Source organism: Carassius auratus, unplaced genomic scaffold (genome assembly GCF_003368295.1).
Source record: "Carassius auratus strain Wakin unplaced genomic scaffold, ASM336829v1 scaf_tig00038819, whole genome shotgun sequence".
Classification (NCBI taxonomy): domain Eukaryota; kingdom Metazoa; phylum Chordata; class Actinopteri; order Cypriniformes; family Cyprinidae; genus Carassius; species Carassius auratus.
In genome coordinates this window covers 152,633-161,987 of record NW_020526470.1, presented here as the reverse complement: position 1 = coordinate 161,987, position 9,355 = coordinate 152,633, and the positions used below count along the sequence as shown (strand labels likewise).

At 35.4% G+C, this 9,355-nt stretch overlaps 1 protein-coding gene across 1 annotated transcript; it reads right to left on the bottom strand.

Annotated features, from left to right (window-relative positions):
- Positions 1–2,008: 2,008 nt before the first annotated feature.
- Positions 2,009–9,132, bottom strand: LOC113083560 (B-cell receptor CD22-like). Its single transcript, XM_026254605.1, has 8 exons — positions 9,099–9,132; positions 8,560–8,895; positions 8,251–8,484; positions 5,397–5,657; positions 5,171–5,270; positions 3,217–3,262; positions 2,765–2,907; positions 2,009–2,540 (listed from the first exon to the last, which is right to left on the bottom strand). Exons 1-8 carry the CDS (start codon positions 9,130–9,132, stop codon positions 2,486–2,488), a joined length of 1,209 nt encoding a protein of 402 aa, XP_026110390.1. The 3' UTR covers positions 2,009–2,485.
- Positions 9,133–9,355: the final 223 nt, after the last annotated feature.

Here is a 9,355-nt window from a genome sequence, read left to right as displayed (position 1 = left end):
TGGAAACTTTGCCGTGAACATCATTGATCTACTGGAGTCAGACTCTGGGATTTACTGGTGTGGAGTGGATAGATTTGGTCTAGACACATTTCAGAAAGTCAAACTGAGTAGTATCTAAAGGTAAGAAATGATGAGCAACATTATGCATTTCACTGTACTGCCAGATGATTCGTCTTATATATTCATTCCTAATAGCAGCATGCTGTGTCAAAGTAATGAAGGGTTACAGTCCTACCATGTTGTTTCATATTAAATGGTAAAGTAAAAAGTTTTAAAGACCTATTCTTTAAGCTGACACAGAAATACAGACATGTCTTTGAAATTACTCTTATACTTATAACAGCCAACACTGGAAACAGGGAAGAAGTGACTCATCAAGTGACAATGGAAACACAGACAAGCACGGGAAATGCACTCGACTAAACCAAGACTCTCTGTTTTCATATCTTCAACCACTAAGGACAGCCACACTTTCACTGACATCAACAGGTAGTCAAACCTCTTAGTTCAATGCCTGCATTCGATCTTAAGGGTTTACTGGATGTTGTTAAGTCCTCTTTTTAAAGGTTTTGTCGAAGAATCTGGTCCAGCAGGTGAAAAAACAGGCAAGTTCCTAACCCTTTATACGTATACTGACATGTTATGTAATGCAAATCAATGTTTCTATTACAATGTACAGGTGCTGAACACAAAAACTCGTCCTCGATTGCCCATATATTCCCAGTGTCAGAACATTATATTCCTTACGCTGCCGTTGGTCTGGCTATCATGTGTGCAGTTGGACTGGTCACTGTCTGTCATTGCAGAAAGAGAGTCAAGTCAAGTGAGTAAACATCCCAGTAATCTATTATATACATATATAACTATTTTTAAAAGGCAGTTCTAATAATAATAAAATTTTTATTCTTTGCTTTATTTCAGGTTGTAATCTTGATAGATCCATGTACAATTCCCAACACAGCGAGGAGGTGAGTGGAGCACAGAAACATCATAATATCTGAGCTGCCACAATCACAACCCACATGGAAATAACCTATATAAACATATGTTTTCATATAGGTTTTGATGTAGGTTTTTAATATATGTGACATATATATAAAATTGGCCGTTTTCCTATATTATATATGGAATTGTATACGAATGCAAAACAAAAGCACACCATAATAGAAACTCAAAGAGAAATTAAAGACTTTGACTTACATTTTATTTCCTGACTGGTACTTCTTGCTCTGACTGACGCTATTATGAGGCATATATCCTCATATACAGTAGGTTCTTTTCATGTGGGGTTAACTTCTGCTTATAAGCCACTTCAACAGATTATTAACAATAGAATTATGCTTTATGTCTTTGATTTAGGCTAATGCTGTTTATCAGAACACTCCTGATGACAGACACTACATCACCATGAAGATGTCCAGTGACAAGTCTAATAATGAAAGCCAATCAGACCCAATCTACCAGAACCTACAGTGCAACACAACCCTGGGAGAGGATGTATATGGCAATCTATAAAACATATTAAATACAATATCCTCAAACCCAAACACATTCTACATTACAAGCATGGCACAGGTTTGTCCGGACAATTTCAATCAACAACATTTCTGAACAGTATATAGCAAAAACTCCTTGGAAGAAAAACAAAACCAAATGTACTGGTCAAGGTTCAAAAACACATCACTTGGAAATATGATCACGCCATTATTTGTATAAATAAATATCCCTTTTGCATGTAGAGTTTGCATGCGAAACAGAAATGAAGGGTTGCGATGCTCCTAGGTTGTTTCATTTTAAATTGACAAATGTGTTGGGTTACTGTTCCTTTAATGAACCCCAAGACTATCCTGAGGTTAAGAGAAAGAGATAAGAGTTCCTAATACTGTATGTGAAACTAAAAACAGTATTCATCAATCACACTAACCTGTTCAGATAGTTTTAAGTTCTGTAATGTCAGCCACCGTTTTAAACAGCTGACACCTGATGGAAGACTCTGAAATCACTGAAGTGTTTGTACCTTTTTATTAGCACGTGGGATATAGCAATGCATTCTGTTAAAGTGATTTTTGTCCACAGCTGAGCAGATGTGACGACTCTCACTTGGATTAGCATGGCACACGTGTGTTCATGTTTCTGCAGTGTGCTGGTCTTGATTTAAATACAAGTAAAAAGCCTATGTATTTTACTTTGCGAAATTATGTATGGTGCGACTTGAACGAGAAAGAAATAAACAGCAAATTCTTTAAATGTCTAGATATGGAGAGAGAGAGAGAGAGAGAGAGAGAGAGAGAGAGAGAGAGAGATCACAAATGCCTCATACTACATTCACTTCACTCTGTGCTTGTTTGTTTATTTGGCTTACAAGAGATGTAAATCATCCAAATGTTAACCATGATGGAGCTGCAAATGCTTAATAAGCAAGGCAAAACCCAAAACATGATTACATTTTCTTTTCATGATCTGGATCTACATAGATTAGGCTGGATCATCTAATGCCGCTGTAAATCACAGATACATCCATGTCTTGGCTTGCAGCAGATCTGCAAAAATGACAATACATCAACAAGTGTGAGATCATCACAGAGCATTAAACTTGATGAAGCTAAACAGACTTTTAAAGCTGCTGTGCAAAGACCAGCCTTTCATGCATGTTTTAGTCAACAAAAATGTGAACTCTTGGTTTATTTCTGGTGCTGTTTTCTGTAAGAGACACTTTGCAAATGGCTTATGTTGAGACATACAGTAATAATTCATGTTTTCTCACTTGGCTTCATTAGCTGGATGGTGAAATGTAATGCTGGCATATGCAATCTCCTCCGCTTCAGGTTTCTTTGTGTCTGTATCTCTGTCATCTTGAGCAGAAGCATTTTCAGCGTCTCTGGATTCAGAGGCCTTTCCTGCAGACGTCTGCAACAGAATCACTGTGACAAACTGGAACTTCTGTTGTGATTTTACTGCAATCCATGGAAACACATTCAGCTCTGCACATTTGTAACATCTGAAGTGTGTGATAATTAACATGCTACCTACAGACCCTCATTTAAATTAATGCCAATTCATGATTCCATGTGTTTTACTCATATTTTGAATTATGTATTGCATTTGTATTAAAGTAAAAGGAAACATTTTTATTTAACAGAAAATAAAGGTCATTGACTACCAAGACATCATGTATTTTTCTAAAATTTTTTACAGTGCAGCATCTAAACGACTTACCTTTTTTTGCTCTGTGTCCTTAGAGTCATTATTACTTTTCTTAGTCCTGTTGTTAAATATACAAGGACAAATGCATATGTAAAATATGATAAACAGAGTCGCTTTAAAACTTTAAAATAGTCCCTTTCTATCTTACCAGGGCCGTGCACAGACCTTTTGAGGGGCATGTGCTGAAACTGAAAAAGGGCACCCCCCCCCCCCTTTTTTATATCAAGATTATTTAGTAAGCCTGCATAAAAGGAAGAAATGGTCACATCTTCATGACAAATTCAATAACACAAAATAATAGTCTCAAAAGCTTTAGATTTATTCACGATTAATAACAATCATAATAATAATATTAGATAATTAGATAATATAGATAAACAGGGGTTTTAAGGGCTTCTTTAACCCTAATTAGAACATCAACCTTCTGTAAGCCATGTACCTGGCAAAATTTGACACTGTGGTGGACCAGGGATGTTGGTCTCTTGAAGGTCTCTTATTCACTACACTTTCCCTAAAATAAGCCAGCAATAAAAAAATAAATAAAAAGTGTGAAAACTACAGTTGCAGTGAAAAGCATTTCTGAAGGATCACGTGACACTGAAGAGTACTGATGTAATGATGCTGAAAATTCAGCTTTGATCACAAAAATAAAATCACATTTTAAAATATATTCAAATAGAAAACAGTTATTTAAAATTGTAAAAATATTACACAATATTACTGATTTTGCTGTATTTTGGATCAAATAAATGAACCCTTGGAATGAATCATGAATTACATTCTGCATGATAAAATATAACGATTTCACAGTGCTCTGTAATTTTTTTTTTTGTTACTAACTTACTACATTACTGTAGTAAAACCATGTTTTACAACATTTTATACATGTGAGGACGAGCGGAGAGTATACCATCACGTGATTAGCCTAAATGTTAATAAATTAAGTGTATCAGCAATTATAAATGATAGAAGAAATTTCTTAGAAATATAGTTATGTAGGTGACGAGGATCACTCGTCGCTTTGTGTAAGTTCCAATACGAAAACAGCGCGGGGGCGCACCTGTTATGATTTTCCGATGGTAAAAACAAATTATATGTTGTTGTATTGCTTATCAATATATTGTTTTTGGCCAGCAAATGTGATTTTTTTTTATTTTATTTTTTTTTATTTTTTTTGTCCGTCATTAAAACGGCGACAGCGCCTGCCGCTGCCGGCATCACATTACATTTTCATCTAACGTTACAGGTTACAAACTAGTTTTTGTAGCTATATAGACGGAGCGCTCAGTTTTTCCTGTGGTAAAATGCATTTGGCCAAAATAGCATTTTATAAAAGATGAAATGCAACTGTATGCACAGGCTATTTAAGTGTTGGCTATGACTAGATGGCAAATGCTAGCACTCTCTCTCAGGCGACGTCCCACATGTCTCAGTCAGTGAGTCAGTCAGACATCAAATAAATAAAATATGAGCCTTTATAGATATAGTGTTTAGTAGTACTTATTAAAACAACAAGATATGTATTTACCCTTCGCAAAACTTTGTTCAGCTCAGCTGTTGTCTACTGTGCGGCTGCTGTGGAACTTCAGTTGATTCAATGAAGATAGAGGGGGCGGAGTTATCAGCTTACTGACAGTTTGAGGATCGAATAAGATTTACACAAGCTCGTTTTAAGAACTTTCATTTGCTAAATATTTGTAAAACAGACAGACAGACGTAAAGGATGACCAGTAGCATTGATAAAAAAATTAAAAAAAAACACCACCAAAAAAAAAGGGCACTTCGGAGTGTAAGGGCAAAAAGGGCATGTGCTCTGCACAGGTTGAACCCTACCTGTGCACGTGCCTGATCTTCACTGTTCAGAATTAAAAATTCCTAATAAAGACCATTTTTGAAAGTTTATAAAATTTGAGAATCTGTCATGTTTCTGAATATGCAAAAAAATAATAATATTCTGCTTGCTGACCTTTTGTGCACAATGATGATGATGAGAAACAAGAGCCCACATCCAACTATTATTGCAGAAGTGACACAGACAGCAATGATATACAAGATATCCCAATCACCTAAGAGGCAAGGCAATGACAAGATTGTTTCTTCATATTACAATCTTTAAACATAGGGATGATAGATATAGTAAGGGAGTGGACAGACTTTTAAACAAGATCAGCATGTGAGTTTAAGATGAATACCTTTAACAGAGACTGAAACAGACGCTGATCTCTGAGATCCATGTTGATTCTGAGCCTCACAATAGTAGCGTCCGCTGTGACTGGAGTTAAAGCTGGAGATGATGAAACTCTGTCCAGATCCAACAGCTGAGCTTTGATTCTCCTTAAACCAGCTGAAGTTCAGAGCAGGAGGGTTTGAGTCACTGCTGCAGATCAGAGTCACTGAATCTCCCTCCACTATTTCAGACGGACTGATGGACACTGAGGTGTTTAGAGGGGGATCTACAGGAAAAATTATATGGTTTTATTTTTTTGTTTCATAATTTTCAACACAGTCTTTTATCACTCCCACCTTAAATTTTTTGAAAATCTTAAGCCTTATGCATTGTTGGGGATGTTTTCGTCCACTTGGGGGTAAAGTTGAGTCTTATTTTGGCCACAACTTCCTCTGTGTTTGAGCAAATTAAATGATTTTCGGTGACAAATCTTATTTTGACCCATAATTTGTGAAAATGCTTTGAAATTTTCAAAAACGTAACAATACAATGTGGGCAAATTCGCTACCCTTTCATTATGTTCTTGGATGTTTTTTTTTTTTTGTTTTGTTTTTTTTTGCATAAATCTATTAATCAACCTCAGTCCTGATAAAAACTACCATTTTTTTTTTTTTAATCCAAGATTTTAACTCTTTAATTACCAAGTTCATAAATTATGTCAATGATTTGGGGAAAAAACACAAACAAAATGACATATTTTCAATATAAAAAGTGATTGTGGCTGGATATTTTTTTACCTTTTATCACAGTCTTGGGCATGTCAAAGATTAGTAACAACTTTGATGCATTGTTTTTGTGCAGCGTTACATTTTAATTTTTCTCCCTCATTTATGGTTCATGGCTGTTTTTGCCCCATTGACTTCCATTCCTACAATATCTTTTGATTGCAAAGCCATGACACCATAAAATCATGCATTCTTGATTGTTTGTGGTTTTCCCTTTTAGGGAAGAGGTAAAATTTGTTATTTTTACAGATCACTAGGTGGGACCATTAACCCTTTAGATACGCCTGTGCAAAAAAGGCTTAGTTTCTGGCTTGTATATGGAGTATACAGGAAATTATAGTATTTGTGTGTGTGAGAGATTCACAGCAAAATCCCCAGTGTTAATTTAACACTCTTGAGTGTGGACTCATATAAACACTGAAGCAGTGTTAAAAGTGACACTGAAGCAGAGTTGAAGTTAATGAAATAATTAAGTTAATTGAGTTATGATTGAGCATTATTGAAGACACCTGATGTTAACAAGCAAAATCACCAAACAAGAAAATCACAATTTGTGTGTCACCATTATAGTGGTCAATGTTTGCTTTAGTTGGGATCTTGACCCTTCAGTTATTATCTTTAGATTTTATGTGGCTGTAGTGACTGAATTATATCATACAGACAGACCACAGCAAAGGCAATCATGTGTGCCATTGATTGTGATTTGAGCTATTTGTTATAGAGTTACCCTCAATGCCTGAGTTTAGGTTTCTTTACTGCATACATAAATTAAGTGAAAAAGAGAAGTAAGCAACCCAGCATTTCTGACATAGTATGACATGTTTTTAATAGTTAGTTCGACGTAAAAAAGAAATCTTTTGTTTAGACACACAGACATCAGGAATCAGCGTGAGCATCACAACAACAGTGACCATCAAAAAAGCATGTTGTAGCCAATAAAAACTCATCCATGGCTCCCATCATGCATTGCGGCATGAATAAATTATGATCTGAACTGTCTTTTTAACTTTTTATTCTAACTATATTTTACTTTTGCTGTTTTTATGTTCATTTTTAGTATCTAGTTTTGTGATGTTCAGAGTAGATCTGTTTATCTGAATATGTTGTTTGTCACCGTTGTTGAGATTCATACGCTGATTATTGTTATCTGTGTGTGCCAAAAATTAAAATTCTTTAATAAAAAAATAAAAAAAATCAGAATCACTTGCAAGAGATACCTACAAAATGTATAGAAAATACAGATTTTTTTCATTGTGGAATCACAGCTGTGACAATCTGTAATGGAAGTTTTACTTTGAGAAAAGACTCTAAATGAGTTCAGTGATTCATGTCAAAAAACGATTACATTAAAACATAATCATCAACACACGATGATTTTTGCTCTTGGTTTGACAAACAAACTTTAAAAGTAAAAAGTTACAAGCCAAGATCCCAGCTAAAGCAAACACTGACCACTATAATGGTGACACACAAATTGTGATTTTCTCGTTTGGTGATTCTGCTTGTTAAAATCAGGTGTCCTCAATAATGCTTAATCATAACTCAATTAACTTCTTAATTATCTCATTAACTTCAACTCTGCTTCAGTGTTACTTTTAACACTGCTTCAGTGTTTATATGAGTCCATACTCAGAGTGTTAAATTAACACTGGGGATTTTGCTGTGTTCTTGATTGTTGGTGGTTTTCCCTGTTGGGAAAAGGTAAAAAATAGCATTTTTTATAATCAGTGATGAAGACTGCAGTTCAAGACTGATAGCCATCTTCATTTGTAAATCGGGCCAGTTTCTGAATAATTTATGTATATTTTGTTTGTATTGCAACAAACAACTACATTTCAACAATAAAATAACAGAATAAAATTAAAATGAATTAAACTCAAGCAATGTAGCCATTTTCTAAATCCTTACACAAACACACAGACACACAAATAATTGTTTTGTCAGAGTACATGAATGTATGAATGTATGAATGGCTTTCAAGGGTGAAAGTTGCTCTTTGCAGCCAGATGATGTATGATCCACCAGCAGGGGATCATATAAAAACCCATTGTATTCAAATGCAGAGAGAGTGGTTGTCTGGTTAAAGTATCTCACACATGACATTGACGCTGACAGCAGGAGAGGGCAGGTCTTCATGTCCTCTGACGGCGCAGCTGTAACGGCCAGAATCACTGCGCTCGGACTGAAGCTGGAGGGTTTTGTTCTGGATCTTTAAAGCCTGTCCATTTTTGTACCAGATAAATGCATCTGTCAGACTGCATGTGCTTTCACAGGTCAGATTGACTCTTTCTTTCTCCAGCACCAGCTGTGGTGCCTTTACCTGAAGAGCTGGAGAAACACATCCATCTAACCACGACCAAAAAATTTAATCATTAATAGAAATTAAGGAGTCAAGTGGATTACCTGAAACTTTAAGCTGAATTCCTGGTTGACCAATCCATTTTTGTCCTACAGTATCAGTTACTAATCTGAAAAAATAAACTCTTTCATCATTGTTAGTGATGTTGTGCAGTCTGAGAACAGCAGTTTGTTTCTGTCTGTCTTCAATGTATTCAACCCTGTCTTTATACTTGGGATATTCTTTTAAACTTTTGATCTCTACACCTAGCATCCAGAATGTATCAGTCAGTTTATACTGCTGAGGGTATGTGTACGAACATGACATGTTTACTGTGGAGCCATTGAGAGCACATACTGATGTAGTTTTATAAAACACCGTCCAGATTTGTCCAAAGACTCCTGCAATACAAACAAACAGAAGAACAACAGTGAAGCTTGAGTTTTTGCAAATGTTAATAATGTCATTCAGTTGTTGTGGAATGAGAAGTGTTTCAAAAGTCAGGCAAATGAGAAAAAAAGTGTGTTGTGAAAATGCACAAATTATCAAAAATGAAGCACATCAGCACAGAGACTAAAATATAAAATCCAATTAAATTCAAGACGAGTTGATATGATAAAAAGAGGCAAGAAAACCATTGTTTAATTTAAAAATTTCACCTGTTTTGCTAACTTCCACTAACTTAACCACACTTCCTCTTTCAGGGATAAAATATAACAGATTTTGTGATGTACTATTGCAGAAAACATTTTAACAACTGTAACAACAGTGACTCACCAGAAATCATGAGCAGAAAGATGAGAGGATGAAAAAGAGTAATTCTGACCTTCATCATCACTGCAATCTTCACAACCATAACTA